The sequence below is a fragment of the Triturus cristatus genome, chromosome 9 (genome assembly GCF_964204655.1).
Source record: "Triturus cristatus chromosome 9, aTriCri1.1, whole genome shotgun sequence".
Lineage (NCBI taxonomy): Eukaryota > Metazoa > Chordata > Amphibia > Caudata > Salamandridae > Triturus > Triturus cristatus.
The window spans coordinates 1,194,191,170-1,194,211,646 of NC_140592.1; the positions used below are offsets into that span (position 1 = coordinate 1,194,191,170).

Consider the following 20,477-nt stretch of genomic DNA (forward strand, 5'->3'; position numbering starts at 1 on the left):
ACCCTGGGGTGGTATGATGGGGGGATCGCTCTCCCGGATATCCGCAAGTACTACTGGGCCGCCCACCTGTCGGCAATAAACCAGGGGACATACTGCGACGGCAACGACCCGGGTTATGGGATGGACAGGTGGTTGCTCCCAGGGGGGGGGGGAACTATGACGTTGCATTATACTCTAGACCGGGCAAGTTCCACCTCACGGGGCCAACGAAACACTCAGTTCAAATATGGCACACCGCGCACTGGGGTGGGCTAACACACTTACACTGGCCACCCCCCTGTGGGCGTCAGAGAGATTGGGCAGCCTGAGGCACACGAAGGGGTTCCGTAACTGGGACCTCATTGGGATCTCCCGGGTGGGGGACCTTTGGGGGCCGGAGGGGGTCAGACCATTTGCCTACCTCCAGGACACCTACGATATGGCGCGAACAGAATATTTCATGTACCTCCAGGTCCGTCACTCCCTTCGAGCTAACATCCCTCCGGGGACCCGCCCTCTGCAGGCCTCCCCGCTTGAGGACAGGCTGTTGGATGGCCACATGCCGGAGCATGCCATTTCCCTCACATACAAAAAACTGATTAATAACCCCCCCGACCCCCTAGACTCCCTGAAAGCGAAATGGGTGGCAGACGGGCTGGAGATTGATGATGAGGAGTGGATTACCGCGCTGGGGTCTCCTAGGGAGGTAGTGATATCAGCTAGACTCCGACTGGTGCAGTAAAAATTTTTGCACAGGGTATATGTCTCCTGCACTAGGCTCCAGGCGATGGGGAGGGACTGTGCCGTCGGGGTGTGGAGAGAGAGGTTCCTTTTTTCATATTCTATGGGAGTGCCCGGGGGTACAGCGGTATTGGAGGCGAGTGGTGTCCTGTATGGGGGAGGTGTGGGAAACTGAGATACGCACGGAGGCTAAGAGATGCTTGCTGAACATTTGGGAACCCACGGACGTGTCCCAACGGGGGAGACTATGGGTCACACTGGGACAAATTGTTGCCAAAAGGAATATAGCCCGCCTCTGGGGGGCATCGACCCTGCCGAAATTGAGGGCTGGCAGAACGATATGGACTGGTGTATGCTACAGGAAAAGACGGTATACACGGCACGAGGGTGTCCCAGGAAATGGGAGGAGGTGTGGTCGCTCTGGAACGCATACCGGGGGGATATAGTTGAGCCACCGCGGGCCCGCCTATCCGGCCTCGAAAGTGTTGACGCCATATAGGCTGCAGGCCGGTTCGGGCTGCTAGCCTGGTCTTTTGACTGTCCTCATAAGTTCCCGGTGCTGCGCCACCCTAGATGCACTGCATGAAAGAGACATGTCTTGTGTGACCTGTTTTGTGTTTTTTTTTGTTGTCTGAAAATAATAAAAAAAGATTTACAAAAAAAAAAAAAAGTGAAACTCATGATCCAACCATGCAGCAAGACTGGAACGGCAATCCATATGGCAGAGGGCTTTACTGCCGTCGTTATCGACGAAGCATCCACTGCTGTTCGGATATGTCAATGATATCACAACTCCGTTGGGTCTTCAACCCAACATGTGCGACAAAAGAAGCGGACAGTAGGATTCGAAAGTTTCAACCAGAAAATGAATGCTTTGTAGTGAAAGAGCACATCCCTCTAAGGATAGCAGCAACACAGACCCACCATGGATACTGTAGCTTCCACTCCAAGACAGGAAAGAAAGATTTGAGTTTGTGCTAATGGCAGAGGGTGCACAAAAACTGCAGACACTGATGAGAACTGACAAAGGAGTTTAGTTTCCGCCCATCTACAACAGAACTGAGAATGAATAAAGACTTAATTGCCAGCAACTGTGTTTGACGAAAACCAGCCATTTGAAACAATGGACGAACACTGGCCGGACAGTGCGCCAGTAGACCAGACCACACATTACAGGCAATGGCAGCTTGGATTCGAGGGGCAGCTGAAACCTATTCACTATTTCATGGTCAGATTCTGAGAGCAGCAATCAATGCTCATCTACAATGTTTATGCTTTTTCAATAATGTGGCTAGAAGAATGACTGAGCGAACAAGAGCATGGCACCTGTATGAAATGACAACTCCGATAACAGTCATGGCACCATTGACACGCGATTCCCAATTTTACTTCACTGGAGTTCGGCATGCTCATTCTGAATGACCTATAAGAAATTTGATGGACCTATGCTAGGTTGCGCAACAATGACATTTTGGTCACTTAACAACGAAAGAGAGCAAGGCAAAACAAGGGCGGGCTCTCCCGGGTGGAGGCTATCCACGTTTATTAGCACTGAAGAGTTGTAGAGGTGCAGGGGCAAAGCCCCTCCACTGAATTGACCTAAATCATGCAAAGCACATTAAATGTTGGAAAACATCAAACGTTAAAGTCGTTGATGACTATGGCTTTCAAGATGTTGCCGCAAGTTGGCAAATGGAGAAGATGGGCCTTGTTTATGCTACACATTTCTCTGGATCTATAAGGATCTGATGATCCAAATTCTCATACTTTCAGTGTAATGACGAACCAGTCAGAACTCTCAGAATGCTCTTGTAGGTCACAGTTCTTCTCTTTCTGGTGACGGCTCCCGGTACCTCTGGTGGCCGGTGTGAGTGACAAGCTTTATTGGATGGATGTTGGGGCCCAGATTTTTAAGCAAAAGAAAACAAGAGGGAGCACAGACTGCACAGATTAGGACTATGTTTTTCCACAATTAAAACTGACACAGCTTCTTATGTACACAGGTGTGCATCTATCTCGCAACACACATTTTGACCCAGTGGGAAAATGACTAACTGGGCATTAGGCTGTATCCACAACCTTACTACTTCATGCAAGAACACAAAAGTTTAGACTATCCTTGGCCATGTAATAAACCACAATATGCTCTGCAGGTAACAGCTTCCTAACAAACACGTTACTTATCTTTGGTAATGCCTTATCTGGTAGAGACTATATTTTGCAGCGGATTCCTTACCTACGAATTTCCCCATGTGTCAAACAGGATCAGGAAGATTTTTGTGAGCAGTACCCCTGCGTGTCAGTAGGTGGCGTCAATCGTCTCTGCTTGCGTAGTCGTCCGCACTGGAAGCTATGTTGCAGTACCTATATAGGTGCCACTCAGGCATGCTGACATAAGTTACTTTTCACGACTTTCCAGAAGCGTGGAGCCATGAAGACCACTAATGGTAAAACTAGGGCCCTGTAAGTGTGCAACCCTATACCTAGAAATCCGTTCGCAGAACGAAGAGGATGGGTAGGTCAGTAAGGAAGCTGCGGCTAGATATAGTCTCTACGAGATAAGATGTTACAGAAGATAAGGAACTTTTTTATCTGATAGAGACCCCCAGCCGCAGATTCCTTACCTTTGAATAGATAACAAAGTAATGACTCCGTGGAGGTGGGTCTGAGGACTAATTTCAAACAAGGGAGTCCTACAGGACCGAACAGTTGAAGGGCCCATCTCTGCAGAACAGAATGTCCAGACAGTAGCATTTATTAAACGTGTGCAGAGATGCCCATTTGCTGCCTGACAGATGTCCAGGACAGGAACGCCACATGCCAACACAGTGGTCGCAGCTTTATCTCTGGTGGAATGAGCCCTCAAGCTTTGAGGAGGTTGCTTCTTGGTCAATGCATAGCAGGTTTTGATGCAGAGCACGACCTATCTAGAGATGGTCCGCTTCTGCACTGTTCGACCTTTCTTTGAAACAACATACCCCAGGAAGAGTTGGCTATATACCCAGAACTCGTGTGTGGTCAAGGTAGGACAACAATGCTCTTTTAGGGTTCAGACGATGGAGTCACTCCTCTTCTTTAGAGGGATGTGGAAGAACAGAAAAGGTAGGCAAAGCAATGGATTGGCCTACATGAAATGGGGGGGGGACCACTTTCAGCAGAAAGGAGGCCCCTGTGAAAGCACCAGTTTGTCAGGCTAGACAGAGGGCTAAGGCAGCTTAGTTGAGAAAGTCTGCTGCTTACTCACTCTGCAGGCAGATGTCTTTGCCACCAGGAAGGCTCTTTTCAATGTCAGAAGCCTGAAAGGGACAATTGTGAAGAGGCTCGAAAGGAGCACACATTAAGTATGTTAAGATCAGACAAAAGGTCGCACTGAGGCACGATAAATGGCGAAGGAGGAAAAAGATGAACGAGACCCTTTAAAAACCCGTGTACAATAGGGGGCTTCAACAATGAGGGTTGGTCAGGCAGCCGCAAGAAGGCAGAAAGAGCAGACAGATAGCCCTTAAGAATGCCAAGAGCAGAGCCTTGCTGGGCAAGGGAAAGAATAAAGAACAAGACTTCAGAAAGAGGGGCAGAAAAAGGATCAATATGTTTTTTCTGCACATCATGCCACAAATCTTTTCCAATGGCAAGCGTATACCATCTTGGTGGAGAGATGCCTGGCTGCCAGAATAACATGACAGACTTCGGAAGGAAGGTCAACTGCCGCCACCCAATCTCCACGCAAGAAGGCGGAGACTAGACAGGTTCGGGTGGAGAACTCAACCCAGCAACTGCGTCAGAATATCCTCCCAAAGTGGCAGCCTGATTCGAGGACTGATGCTCATGTTCAGTAGACTCTCCATGCCTAGTTTGGAGTCACAAGTATGAATTGGGCCCGGTCATTCCTGATCTTCTGAGAACTCTGGGCAGGAAAGGTATGGGCGGAAAGACATACAGGAGGCCTGAACTCCACTCTAGATGGAAAGCCTCTCCGAGTGAGAGTCACCTCGGAAACTCCAGCACACAGAACTACTAACATTGCACGGTGTCGGCGGTGTCACCAATGTTCTCTCCACTGCTGAAAGAGACTGTACGCCATCTGCGTGTGAAGACGCCATTTGTGATCCGCTAGGCATCGATGGCTGCGTTTGTCTGCTCTAGCGTTGAGAGCTCACCAGGTGTTGGACTACTAGGGATATGCCCTGCTGTTCCAGTTATGTCTAGAGAAGCAGAGCCACTTGACAAAGGGTCCACGACCCACCCCGTCCTGTTTGTTGGAACACCATATTGCAGTGGTGTTGTGCATAAACATCTGCACTAACCTTCCCTTGATAGAAGGCAGAAAGGCTTTCAATGCCAGTCAGATTGCACAGAGCTCCAGCATGTTGAGGTGGAGTCTGGATTCCGCCCGTGACCAGAGTCCTCTGATCTCCACTTATCCCAGATGGCTGTCCCATCGCAGAACTGATGCATCAGTCACTACTGTCAAATCTGGTTGGGGAAGGGAGAGGGGTCTGCCTCTTACCCAATTGTGTTTCGCTAGCGACCATACAGATCTTTTTCAGTTCCCGCCGAGATCTGGATCATGTCGGAGAGATTCTCCTGATGCTGCGCACACTGGAATTTCAGGCCCCACTGCAGAGCTCGTATATGCCATTATCCACGTGTCACCAGCAGGATGCAGGAGGCCATGAGGACCAGCAGTCTCAGAGCCAGTCCCACCGAAACTCCCGATTGAGGCTGAAACATAAGTATCATAGCCTGAATATCCTGGACTCGCTGCTCGAGAGGATAAGCTCGAAACTGCACTGTGTCCAGAACAACTCAGATGAAAGGGAGCGTCTGACAGGGACTCAGGTGTGACTTCGGCATGTTGATAGTTAACCCCACGGAGAGCAGGAGGTTCGCCGTAGTCTGGAGGTGTGAGACGACATTGTGGGGAGAGCCTGCCTTCAACAGCCAGTCATCGAGATGGTGGGAAAACTGGCACCCTTATCTTTGCAGATGAGCTGCAACCATCACCTTGGTTTACACCTGAGGGGCGCTGGTAAGGCCAAAATGGAGCACAGTGAACTGAAAATACTCATGGCCTACCAACAGCACTGATGGGCCGGGAATGTGGAAATAAGTGTCCTGCAAGTCCAACACTACCATCCAGTCTCCTGAGTCCAGCGCAGACAAGACCTGAGCCAACGTGAGCATTATGAATGTCTCCTTCTTGAGGAAGAAATTGAGAGCACAGAGACCTAGAATAGGACGAAGGCCTTTATCCTTTTTGGAGAACAGAAAGTAGCGGGGGTAGCAACCACAGCCTACTTCTGGCACTAGAACCCTCTCTATGGCTCCCTTGGCCAAGAGTGCTGCAACATCCATGCGGAGAAGGGACAGATGATACTCTGTAAACCGGTCTTGAGATGGTGGCATGGAGGGAGGGGAAGTCTCGAAGTGAATGGAGTAGCCCCTTCGGACAATCTGCAAAGCAATATTATGGACTACCAGTGTGGCAGGTGATGGCGAATTCTGCCGTGAAGGGGCAGATTAGGAAGGTTTGCAGGCTGCAGCTGCTGGGGGATGGTGGACTGACCAGACCGCTGGCTACCTGACCCACAAGGTCTGTGGTTACCATGCCCTCGGCTAGGTCGTGTCTATAAGGGAATCCTGGATAACCCCCGAAAAGCAAGTCATCCTCAACCAGGCGTGGCGCCTTAGGGCCACCGTCGATGAAACTGCTCTGTCCAGTGAGTCGATCGTGTCGAGTCTTATTAACTTTGATGCAGCTCTCAGCAACAGCTTGAGAGAGTACGACCTGGGCCTCCTCCGGGTCCTGTGGGAGCACTTGCGCAACAGTGTCCCACAGACCCAAAAGGTATGCAGTGTTTACATACCGCAATGCTAGGCTGGCAGAAGAAAACATCTTCTTCCCCAATGAGTCCAGCCTTTTGGACTCCCTGTCCGGAGGAGCAGTAGGGAATGTGTCTTGGGACAGAGGCGTGGACCACCAAGCTCTCCGGGGAAGGTGTTGGGTGAGGAAGTTTAGGTTCCCTGGAGAGGGGCGGTGGGCGATCGTCTTATTCACAAGAGCCCCTGTGTTGGGTTTGGACCAAGTCCCCAAAAGGATGTCAGTAAGGGTGTCACTGAACTGAACGGGAGAACGGGCCCTGACAAGAAAACTCACAGTTGCAACACTTCTGTCAAGTCAAGATGTTAGTCTTGACTGCCACCGAGGGCAAGTGAAGGTCAAAGACTTCAGCCACCCTCCACATAACCATCGCATATGAGCATCCTTCCTCCATAGCCACAGTAGGGGGAGAAAGCATGCCAGTATCTGGAGAAGTATCCAGTCCACTGGCTTCACCCAGTTTCCAACACCAGTCCATATTTGGGTCTTCTTCATAGGGCTGGTATTCTGCAGGGTCCAGCGATCCTTCCCATTCTTCGGCACAGACTCTGATCTAGGAGGCAAGGCTCCTGCTGGTGTTGGGTGATGTCCATCTGTTTCCGTGTCAGAGAAAGAAAAAAAAACGGACGTCAGCGCCCCTGGGTGGCGCCTATATAGGTACCACGTCACTTCTGAAGCGGACAACGTTGACTATGCACGCGGAGCCAATCAACGTCACCTACCGGCGCGCAGGGGTACTGCTCACGAAAAATCTTCCGGATCCAGTCCGATGCCTGGGGAAATTCAAAGGTAAGGAATCTGCGGCTAGAAGTCTCTATCAGATAATATTGTTTTAACACTTTAGAAAGCCGTGATATTTGTATGTGTGTTTCCATTTAATCTCCACTTAGTTTAGAATACTAGTATTCTAACATTTAAAGGTGTCAAGAGTAACATCAAAATATCAGCAAGATTGACAAAAAGAACTGCATAAGTAAAAGATAGGAAAGAAAAACGATAGCGCGCTCTAAAGAGGCAAAACTAGAGAACCCAAAGATCATCTGAAAACAGACGTCAGGTTTACAAATCCTGTTCTGATGCACAACTGTCCCCAGGGTAGCTGTGCCGCACATATCTTGAGTAACAGGCATGGATCAATGACTGTACAGTCAGTACTGGCCTGGAAGTTTGGCCTAGGTAGACTTTATAGGAATCAGTTCATTATGCCTCAAGCAAGCGGTGGCATTTTCAGTTCACGGAGGGGTCAGACTAGTCCATTTGCACAATACTTACAGGCTCATGCATTCACTACAGCAAAGCAGCCTAAGCCTCTAATGGAGATGGGGGATCCAACCCATACCCAAGAATAACTTACAAATGATTGGGTTAATTAAACATGTTCCTTAGGCCTCAAGTAGTCAGATCTAGTTTGTGTGCCTCAGTTTACGTGCAGAGCAGACACTCCAGATAAATGCATTGCTGGGAAACAGCACTTAGCATTTAAAAACACTAGAAGTAGCATTTTTACTATAAAGCACTTTTGGCATGTTGTACGATCCTTGGTTCATATTTTATTAAGTACTTCAAATAAATGTGGAAACTAGGAGATTTCAGGAGTAAGACAAACTGCAGTCTCCTTTGACAGCTTCTCCGGGATGGTCAGCTTTTGAAGAGTATCTAAACATTATCATGCCAGTTCAAAAATAGCTCCAAAGGGGGAACACAGAGCATGTGCCTCAATCTGTGAAATACTTCCAAAATAAAATGATCAATATTCATCTGGCTAAGGTAGGCCCAGAGTGCATCCTTGTCGCTGAGGAAGGAGCTTATGCCAGGGGTGTACAGCAAAGGTTGCACCACATTTTCGGGAGAACTACAGCCTATGTAAAAGAGTTTTTTAAATGTTATTGGGTGTATATATTTTTTGCAGATTTCCTAAGAAACTGGCATGGACTGGGCTTTCAGGACCTATGCTGAACACCCCCACCGGTGTTCAATTCAACTACCGCATATATGTTAAGAGCAACGTTGTTACATATGAATCGAAAGATCCATTTTAGACAAGAAATGTGTTGGGATTGAGGTGGGTGAAGTAGTAAGGTGTATTGTGTTTGTGTATTAATTTCTTTAAACTGATTGTAAATTTCGCATTAGACAGTCCACATCGAGGGATGCTGTACACGCGAGGATTAAAAACAAGTTCTGCTAATAAGTAGCGTACACCATGATCAAGATGTAGATTGGGAAATTGGATGAAGCAAGAGTCACCCTCTACGGATACAATCGAATGATCAACTCCGGTAGAAAATGAATTGCACAGGGTATAAAAGAGGACAAGCTTGAAGCACCAGCACAAGATCCACAAGAGAGCACACAGCTTAAGTGGGGATAAAATATCACTCACTGCGAGGCGTATATGTCTCTAAAATACATTAGTATCAGAGGGTAGACACTGAGCTTGTGACATACATTGAGAAGACAAGAAGTTCAGTGTAAGATCATCTTGTGCAACAAGGTACAAACTGCAAAATAAGGACTCATGCAGAGTGGAACGGAGAGTCCGATATATAAAAACTGGGCTTTATGTCTATAAAACATGTAATATTGGATGCTAAATGACTGCCCATCGGAGAATGTACTGTATTTGTTACCAATAAGTACTCACGTCATCGGATTCCCTGATGAGTTCCGTATCTTCTACTTGCACCACAGCATCCGCACCACAAGGGATTGGTGCGCCTGTTGTTACTCTCATTACCTGACCAGGCATCACTGTCTGTGTGGGCTGTAAATAAAGAAAGGTGCAATGACTCAAAGAACGCTTATGTCTCCCTTACCCTGGTCAGAGAAACATCTTATTCATTCATACAATAGGAGTGACGCTATATGTACACTGGCTTTCCCGTAAACACAGATTCACCCAGGTGCCAAGATACCCATCAGATATATGAACACTAAAACAAAGTGTTTAACATAACAATGCATCCAATGGCCACAAACTATAATCAGTACTTAGCAAGAAATGGATAATTGACTTTTGGCTTCATCCTTCCTTTCTTTTATTGAACATATAAAATATACAAAATGCTGGATCAATCAATAAATTGAAACAATGCATTCAGAAAATGTGTCAAAATAAAAAAAGATTAAAAAAAGAAATTCATCTTATTCATATTGTTAACCTGTGTTCTGATTTTTCCATCCTTGCATATAAACACATTCTAGAAGCTCATCTGTCATCAATCAAAAAATCCCCAAACTCTAGTAAATGTTTACATGCAATTGACCCACTCAAAAATACTTTGTCCTTGCATTAAACACATATTACAATGGGAATCCCACCGTAAAATAATCCTCAGCCCCACAAGCAATCCAGGTTAGTTAAAATGGCTGCCATTTTTGGGAGGAAATTGACCATGATGCTATCTAGCTAAAACGTCAGGCAGGGGTTGTTTGTCCCGTCATCCATAATACAATAATGACTTGGGTACGCAACAGAGAAACAACACGGGCAAACACATACGGCTAAGTTGGACATAGACAAGTCATGCTTACATTTAGTTCCTGCAACCTGGGGAATATGGACAGCGTATTCTGGAGCATTATGAAGTATATTTTCTCATTCTTGAAATCACTGGTAGGTATTCTGTTTAGATCTGGCCTTTGAATAAGCTTTAGCTATCTCACCAGACTATTGTTCATACATAGTGAGCCATTGGCCAGCGGGATTCATCTATTGGTCTGGTAAATTGCCATTCTAATTTTGCCTCCGTCCATCCACAGCACGCAGCATGGGGCAGCCCAATCAACCCGCTGGCACCCATTACTGCATAAAGCGTTCATATCTGCCCAAAAATAGAATCTTTCTTTTCAGCTGCAAAGCTGGTTCAAAGTATGGTTTCCTTTTTAAATCAACTTTAAATATCGGATATTTATTTTGCCTGCACTCTTTTTTAAAAGTGTCTGGTATAAATGAAGTGATAGTGTAACAGTAGCCTTCTGCAATTTGAGTACTTGGTAAAGTGCCAATTTATTCTCGTTTCCTTCACAAATAAAACAATGCGTAACCGAACTGCAAGGCCTGTTGCTTGAAAAACCACCAGTAAAACAGCCATATCAGTAAATGTTTTTAAATGTAAACTTTTAATTGCAAACATCTTTTTCCTTTTTAGTGGCATATGATTGTCATTAAAAAAAATTACAAATGTATAATCATAGCACCAGCTTGCCCTTGTCAGACCTATTAGCTTTATCAATGCTTTTTTTTGAGGAGTGTTTCCAGCCCCAGAGGTAAATCCACCCACATCGACCTACGGATTCAGCTTGCTCATGGAAGAGCAAGGGGTTCGGATGCTGTTCTTATGAGGTCTAGTCCACAGGACTACACTGAAGTAAACAGACACTCAGGTTCCCAATTAAAACCGTGAAGGCAGACACATCTGCCATCTGAGAAGCATCTGTTATGTGCCAGATTGCAAAAACAGACTCAAAAGTATACAAATACATACATCACTCTACAAAAATCTAGACAGACATTCCCGAAACCTGCTGGATCTATAATCAGAATAGTAAAGTACCCAATTCTATAATAGGAGTAGACCAGTTTGGATTGGCTTAGGAAGTAAAAACAGGACAAAAGTTGCTGTACTCATGTATAGTTGGTATTTTTGTAGTTGGGGTTTCCAGTCTATATTTTCACACAGAGCCGCCCCAGGAGCAGTCTCTGCTGGGGCACAGGATGACGTCCCCAGGCGGCACACACCAACACAGACATTTTACATGAAAGGCGGAGCTCTCAAAATCACAATTAACAACACAACGCAACAGCATTAAATATATGACATGCAGCCCTGGGGTCCGGCTGCAGCTTAAAACTACCGCAGATGGGTTGTGATGTCTTAGAACTAGTCAATGACATCAGAAGTAAACACTATTTGGAGTATTCCCAAGGTCTATTTGCTGGATATGGGGTAACATTTATTGTAATGGTCAGGATCTCAATAGTACCAGTGATATATTTTAATCTCTACACTTCAAACTATGGAGATCGAGACAGAAAGGGCCTGTGTACGCAAAATGTTTCCCATAGGTCATCGAAGATTGTTGCAAGCCTTAAAGGACCAGGGTTTGTTTGCCCATTTGTACATCTTACAATGTACAGTTCTCCAAATCTGGATAACCATCCTCCAATTAATTGCATAAAAAGGAAATTCTTGTTTCCAAAACACATTAAGATTTGATTACGTCCCAGGGCCTTTCATTCACTAGGATTAGACCACTACCTATGCATGCAGGGTATATATTTCAAGGACACGGCTGGTTCTTGCACAAACAAATTTGCTGAGTTGTGTGATTTATGCTGGAACGAGGAACAACATTATGCAAATCAGAGAAACTGGCACAGCAAATCCCAAGCATAAGAAATACGTTTTCAAAGAGAAATTAGATTTATCACTTTCATTTTAAAGGACCTTTTTTTTTTTTTTATAACAACTGCTTTTTAACTCTCCCAATGAAACAGTCCAATATGAGGTGAGAGGGTATGAATCTCTATCGGGTCCTCTACATGCACAAAATCTACAGCTGGCTCCAAAGAGCTATGCATTGACTCAATTAATGCACCTTTGTTTTAGTTGTTTTAACATTTCAACTATCATTTGTAAGGTTCGGGCTTGACCATCAAAGCGAACCAAAAGGCTTACATTTCCACCTTAAGCCTCACCAAGGACTCCACTCGATGGAATCTATTCTTAAGTGTGCTTTTTATTGAGTAGAAGAGCAGAAAATGGACAAAGACTGAAAATGCTCTTCCACAGAACGTCTCGTCTCCCTCACTTCAGAACGCAAACTTTGTAAGAAGCCCTACTACATCATCTTAGATGGACTCGCACTACATTAAGCACCACCTCTGTTGCAACATATTTTCTTATTGATGTAAGATTGAACATAGTGAGAGCAACATCAATGACAGGTATGCACTTTGATCTGTCAGTTGTCAAGTAATAAAATACACATAAAATAGACTTTACATAAATCACAAAATATCAGATGCCAGTGATGGCTGTGCATAATGTAAGTAATTCACTTCATAATTATGCATAGAACCCATGCATTCTCTTAATCCTTCCACTGACTCGGTTCCGTCTGCACTTTTTCCCCATGGAAAACAGTTTGCCCATGACTACTATATCTGTCCCATCATCACATTTGTCTAACACCACTCTGGGCACAGGAACTACCTTGGACTTGCTCCAAATACTTGCATCAGACAACTTCACAATAAAACTCACGACAAGCCCTTCTTTATCCAACCAGATATCTTCACTCTTATCCACTCTCACTGTTCAAACACATGCTTCCATACTCTTTCCACCCATTCGATTAATATTGCCTTGTAGATCTCTTCCCACGTTATCCTGTTTTAGCACCTGTACTGCTCGATTTTCCCGGCCCTATTGTGTTGATGGGTGATTAGGGTGACTTCAGTCTATTACCATTCAAGCCTAAGGGTTAGAGTAGTGAATGAAGTCTATTTAATAGGCACTTCGACATGATCCTGTGTTCTTCCCCATAGATTAGGGCTTGCACACATATCCTAGGGGATAGATTCGTTAGTATTAGGGATAACCTGCCCTGTAGTGAGGGCATTTCATGGAGCCGTGCTGAATTCAGGCCTGGTAGGCCTCAAACGGGAGAGACTCCATCTTTCTTTCTGCTCCGGCAGCTTGAGATGCTTCTAGGTTAAAGGGGATGTTTTAGTTATGAGGTGTTATTCGCTTGGAGAGAACCGGTTCAGACCGGCCCTTATCGAAGGATTGTATTTTTCTTCATGCCGAAGACACTACATCAGGCCGGCCGGCTGGGAAAGTGTCCTTGGTACGGGGAGGTACAAGAATTTGGTGGGCGGCAGGTTACGGGCCGGAATTTTCCATGAGGAAATGCACCTCTATATTAGTGAAAGTCTGAGGCAGTTACGACGCACACTTACTTCTGTCCGTAGGCGGCATCTAGCCGTTAGCAGTAAAGCTACTACTTATTCCAGGGAAGACAGATGACAAACTTGAAGGCGGAGAAGAACCGAGAGACAGATACTCTTCTAGCAGAATTGCCAGAGAGGAGAGAGTAGCCGATGAGGAAGAGGTCCCAGTGACTCGGAGAAGGGAGACTACGGAGGTGTGACCTCCAGGCGAGCCGAGACACAGACGAGAGGGGAACCTAGATGACCATTGAGTGCAGGCTACACACGACTAAGGTGATGTCGACCCCTTTCTTATTAGAGTGTACAACCTAATCTTTCACTTTTCTTTGCAGGTTATGTGTTACACAGTAATGTTATGTGATTGCGTATATAATAAATAATAAAGTATCCAGTTTGTAGTGAATCAACATGTGCTGCGTGTTCTTGTATAAGAGGGTAGCCTATTCTTCTAGTCAGCTGTGACTTGACATGAACAGATGTTAACCCTGATCAGGTAAGTGGTAACTGAACAAGGGAGAGAGGAGCCTCTCGAACCAGAGAACAGGTTGTGCTCAAACTGGCAGTTCTTGTGTGATCTGATAAATAGTAAAACTGATTCCCCTGTTGTCTGTTATGGTAATCATAGGATGAACTTGTTGAGGCTGCCGTCTGGGTAGGAAGTCCTGGGTCCGTCTGGGACCGCGAGGCTGAGGCTGCCGTCTGGGTAGGAAGTCCTGGGTCCGTCTGGGACCGCGAGGCTGAGGCTGCCGTCTGGGTAGGAAGTCCTGGGTCCGTCTGGGACCGCGAGGCTGAGGCTGCCGTCTGGGTAGGAAGTCCTGGGTCCGTCTGGGACCGCGAGGCTGAGGCTGCCGTCTGGGTAGGAAGTCCTGGGTCCGTCTGGGATCGCGAGGCCGCCACTTGTATTATAAGAGGTCTAGATACATGTATATGTATATATATATATTACCTACTGGCGGTCGCCAGTAGGTAGTTATAGTTAGGACCCCTTTTCCATAGGAAATCCGCAACATTCTATTTTGATATATATATATATATATATATATATATATATATATATATAGATATATATGTGTGTGTATATATATATATATATATATATATATATATATATATATATATATATATATATATATATATATATATATATATATGTGTGTGTATATATATATATATATATATATATATATGTGTATGTAGTAGGAATTCCCTGTCCTTAGGTGGTATATATGTATTTATCGGTGGTTACTTGTTGTGAATAGGCCCTAGGGAGAGGGTAACGTTCTGGCTGGGTTAGAGAGGCTCTGATGAGCGGGTTCTATCTGATCCGAAAACCCAAGCAGAACATTTGGCGTCACGAACCGTTTTCGAAACCTGTGCGTCGTGTTGTCTCGTGTTTGCTTTCGGCGTGTGTGCGGTTTTGTTTGTATATTATTTGTGGTATACTTGTGTGTATAGTTTTTTCTTCTTCTTTCTTTTCTTCTTTCTTTTTCACGATGTTTTCTAGAAAGTCAAAATCTACTTTTAAGTTGCCCGTTGATATTCCCGGATGGGATTCAACGCCTTATGAAGCCTTAGCCCGTGAGTGGGCTGATTCTACTGGTTTGAGTGAGAATTGGAATTCTTCTTTGGAGCTGGCGGAGCCGGCTAATGTGATTACTTGTTTACAGAAGGCACCCATCTCGAAGGGTGAGGAGATTCCCATTTTGGGGCGCAGAGGTTGGATTGTTCTGTCTGCGTACAGGATTCTGCATGAGAGATTGTTGAAGCTACAGATATCTCTTAAGGATGTGGAAGCGCACTTTGTTGAGATTCAGAATTCTCATACTTTGTTGCGGTGTCAAAATAAGTTACTTGCTGACAAACTTGAGACTTACCAGACTATTGCCGAGAGGGCGGCTGTGCGAATTGCTCGTTATAAATACAAGAATCGGCGCGGTCGGGTTTCGACGCGAAAGGTGCGTCTGGTCGTGGCGAAAGCCGGACTGGATTGGAATCCTGATGAATGGGATGGTAATATCTGGTATTCGAGTGATTCTTGTTCCTCGGGTGAGGAATCTGTCAAGCGCGAGTCCTCTCGCTCCCGCCATGATTGTAAGCCTGCTTTTCGCACCTCTGATGGTGCACCCCGTGATTGCGCTCGTCCTTCGAGCGGGGTTGATGCTTCTTCCGCTGATTGTTCCTCTACGTGTGCTGGTCGAGCTCCTTGTGATGCTCATCCCGCGGTCTCGGTGCATCCAGTTTTTCGTCGGAAGTTGCAGCAGTCTCCCGCTGCTCCGCAGGGTGTTTCTTTAGACTCTTTAGAGGACTTTACTCAACAGGAAATTAGTGATATTTTGCAGCGATTTCGGCAGCGAGCTGGTGAGACCTTGCTCTCATGGATGGTGCGCCTGTATGAACTGGGCGCTGCTGGTATTATGTTAGATAATGGCGATTGTTTGAAGTTTTGTTCCTTGAGTTCGGATTCTACTGTACAGGATCATTTTCGTAACTATAATGGTGGTGGTCAAATTTCTTTACTTCAATTAGCGACTGAGGGTTGTAATATAAAGTATCCTACTGAGTCTGATTGGCCTGTGAATGACAAACCGTGGTATACTTTGCGCGACGCTGCACAACGTCTCAAAGAGGAGGTGATGAAAACAGCAATTTTTCTGGGTACTGCTGACAGGTTGCTTGATGGTTCATTGACATCTTCTGTGCGGAATCGTATTATTCGTTCTTCCCCTGTTGCTTATAAGCAGGTCATGATGACTTTATTGATTAATCAGACTGGTAACGTGTTATCTACGGTACTAGAATCGGTACGCCAACTCGGTGAGTTGGGTGAGTGGTTTAAACCTGAACGTCAGTCCCGGCCTGACACTCGTACTCCTGGTGACAATAAACTTACTAGACGTGATATCTTTTCTGGTCTTCTGGCCGATGGTGTGCGGAGGGAGGACATTGACGGTGAGACTACTGCTCGTTTGTGGGAGTTGTTTCGCAAACGTGGCTTGGATCGGAAGGAGGGTGCCCGGCGTGTTCGGATGACTGAGTGTGATCGTGGTGGTTCTGACGGTAGCGGTGATGACGACCGCCGTGGGCGCTCTGTTCGTCGTGATGATCGACGTTATGTACGTGATATGTCCCCCCGTCGTGAGAGGGATAGGGAGAGAGAAGAGGAAAGAGAGAGGGGAAAAATGATTATGTTTACAGCAGACGTAGAGATGATAGGGATCAATCCCCTGAGTTGAGGAGGAGAGAGGATCGTCATAGTTTGGCCGATCGAAACCAGCAGTGCAATGCAGATGACACGAATCCATTTCGTACTGGGAATGGATATGAACAGGAGGTACCGATACCTAAGAAACGTGAGAGTCTTTATCCTGATTTATCCTGGTACACGGAATGCAGTAAGCATGACTAGGAAATAGGTCAAGCTCCAGTACACAGCTGGGCTCACAGAGATAATAGACCCTATGTAGATATTGAAATTTATTGGAGACATCGTAATATCCAAAGGGCCCGAGCATTGGTGGATACAGGAGCGGAGGCCACTCTTATTCATGGAAAATCAAAGAGGTTTACAGGTCAGTCTTTTACAATTACTGGACTGGGTGGAAAGGAAACTCCTGCCGTTCAAACTTTACTTGAAATGAGAATAGGTAGAATCCCTAGAAAAGAATACTCTGTACTAGTGGTGCCACTCTTGGAATTCATAATTGGAATTGATATTTTGAGAGGAATGACTTTGCATTTAGATGATGGATGTTACCAATTTGGAACTACGCATTATATATCGTCCAGGCCTATACGGGTTGGTCGTTTACGAATGCCCCCCATAAAAGTTCCTCAGGCGACAAAAGTGGTTTGTCAGAAGCAGTATCGTATTCCAGGTGGTCATGAGGAGATTAGTACCACTATTCAGGAGTTGGTGGATGCAGGTGTTATAGCCCCGGTTACTTCTGCTTGGAATAATCCTGTTTGGCCTGTACGTAAGAGTGATAATTCTTGGCGTATGACTGTTGATTATCGAGAATTGAACAAACACACACCCTCCTTGACCGTTGCGGTACCGGATGTCATTACTCTAATTGAAAGAATCCAAAAACATCCAGGTACATGGTATGTGTCCATTGATATTGCTAATGCTTTCTTTTCGATTCCGATTGCCCCTGAGTGTTAGGAACAGTTCAGTTTTACGTGGAATGGGCGTCAGATGACGTTTAGAAGTCTTCCTCAGGGCTATGTACATAGCCCTACGATATGTCACCGGCTGGTGGCAGAGCATTTGGCTGAGGTACCGGTTCATCCACAAATTCAGATGTGTCATTATATTGATGATGTTTTGATCCAAGGCGAAACACAAGAGGAAGTTCAGACCCACTTGGACAGAGTCATTGAGTGCCTGCGTGAGAAAGGTTGGGAAATCAATCCGGATAAATTACAAGGCCCGTCCCAGGCTGTAAAGTTTTTGGGTATTAATTGGCATGCAGGACACCGTGAAGTTATCCCTCAGGTTAAACAGAAAATTCTTGATTTTGCAGTTCCGAGGAATAGGAAAGAAGCCCAAAGCTTCATTGGTTTATTTGGTTTTTGGCGTCAGCATATTCCTCATTTGAGTAAAATATTGGCCCCCTTGTACCGTGTCACTCGTAAAAAGAATGCATTTGAATGGGATAAACCACAACAAGATGCGTTCAACCTAGCAAAAGAGGCAATTCAACATGCTTTGGATTTATGGCCCGTACGTGATGGTGAGGTGGATTTGAATGTGTCTGTACAGGGCCTTTATGCGAATTGGAGTTTGTGGCAGAAGCAAGGCAGGAGTAGAGTGCCGTTGGGTTTCTGGACCAAAAAGTTACCTGATGCTGGTGAGCGTTATACACCTTTTGAGAAACAGTTACTTGCATGTTATTGGGCTCTGGTGGATACCGAGCAACTGACTTTGGGACATAATATAGTTTTGCGACCTGAAATTCCTATCATGCAGTGGGTTATGAGTTCGCCGAAAACTCACCGAATTGGACATGCTCAAGAGGCGAGTGTGATTAAATGGAAATGGTATATACAAGACAGGGCACGTGTGGGACAGAAAGGAGTTGCATCTTTACATGAGCAGGTGGCGCGAGCGCAATCGACTGAGACTGAGAGTGAATGTTCCGTACCTTTAGTACAGGAGTCTCCTGTCAAGTGGGGTAGACCTTTTGATGATTTGTCCGCAGAGGACAGAAACCATGCCTGGTTTACGGATGGTTCAGCAAGGTTCATAGGGACGAAACGGCACTGGAAAGCGGTGTCCTATAATCCGATCACACAAAAACTGCTGAGCACAACTGGTGAAGGTAAGAGCAGTCAATTTGCTGAACTTTATGCTGTTTATCAAGTTCTGAAACAAGAGTTACCTGGCACATGTCATATTTTCACCGATTCTTGGTCTACTGCCAATGGACTGGCAGTTTGGTTACCGACTTGGCATTCCCATAATTGGGAATTGCATTCAAAGCAATTGTGGGGAAAAGAATTATGGCAGGAGATTTGGGAGATGCTCCCACAGAGTACTGTTACAATCTTCCATGTGGATGCTCACACCCCGATAGATTCTCTTGACATATTTTTTCATGACATTGCAGATGAGAAATCTAAAATTGCTGAGGCAGTGGTGGACAGGCAAGATCCTGATATTGCGGGATTGGCGAAATGGGCCCACCAGAAGGCAGGACATTTTGGAGAGAAAGCCACTAGCAGGTGGGCTGCTGATCGAGGAATTTATATTCCCCTAGATTTGATTAAGAATGTTATTTTACATTGTCCCATTTGTCAGCATATCAGACAGCGCAAAGTGCCCCAAATTGTTAAAGGTCATTTACATCGCGGGAAACTGCCCGCTCAAATTTGGCAGATTGATTACATCGGTCCACTTCCCATGAGTAGGAATTGTCATTATGTTTGCACTATTGTCGATACATACAGTGGCCTGTTGGTAGCCCTTCCCTGTAAGCAAGCTACCCAATTGAATACCATTAAAACATTGGAATTGATTATGATGTATTATGGTGTGCCATTCCAAATTCAATCTGATAATGCATCCCATTTTCGTGGAAGATTGGTACAGGAATTCTGTGTGGAAAACAAAATTGACTGGGTATTTCATATCCCATACTATCCGCAGGCCTCGGGTCTTGTGGAGAGATTGAATGGTCTGCTGAAGGAGCAGCTGCGTAAATTGACAGATGACAAATATAAGAATTGGCGAGACTTTTTGCCCCAAGCGTTATTAATTTTGAATAATCGTCCTTTTCTAAATGCTGAATCTCCACTTATGCGTTTGTTCCCTCCGAATGTTAATGCTCAGCCAAATGAAATCAGAGAGACTGTGATGTACTGGGAAATTACTCCCGGAGCTTTGGCTCCATGTAGAGCGACCCCAGGGTCGGCAGGTTTAGACTTGCATGCCATGGATGACACCGTTATTAAAGGTAAAGATCGGGTCATCATTGCGACCGGTGTTGGTGTTCATATACCACCCGGGAATTTTGGATTAATCGCCCCTAGATCGGGGCTGGCTGTAAAAGGCATTCAGGTACTTGGAGGGGTCATTGACAGTGGTTATCAGGGAGAGATTAAGGTGCTCCTGCTGAATAGCAGTGAGGCTGACTTGCTGATCCATCGAACTGACCGAGTGGCTCAATTACTCATAATGCCTGTCTTCAGTGGTGGGATGGTAAAAGGCACTGCCCCAACTTTGCTAACTGTACGAGGCCAGAAAGGTTTTGGCTCCACAGATAACCCTGGGGCCAGGGTTTGGGTGCAGTCGCCTAAGAATCCCCCTGAACAAGCAGAGGTCATCGCCACCGGTCATGACAACACCATTTTAGTTATGAGACCAGGGAAAGATAGCTGGGAAGCAGTCCCGGCTGACAAATGTTACTTACGAGA

General features: G+C 45.7%; 1 protein-coding gene across 9 annotated transcripts in view; it reads right to left on the reverse strand.

Moving 5' to 3' along the window:
• The window catches only part of GPHN (gephyrin), a 1,582,310-nt gene that overhangs the window by 72,918 nt on the left and 1,488,915 nt on the right, over nucleotides 1-20,477 (reverse strand). For all 9 annotated transcript variants that reach the window (XM_085627214.1, XM_085627212.1, XM_085627211.1 and 6 more), the window contains one exon: nucleotides 9,246-9,365. In XM_085627214.1, the coding sequence (XP_085483340.1) occupies nucleotides 9,246-9,365 (120 nt within the window). The remainder of the gene's footprint in view (nucleotides 1-9,245; nucleotides 9,366-20,477) is intronic.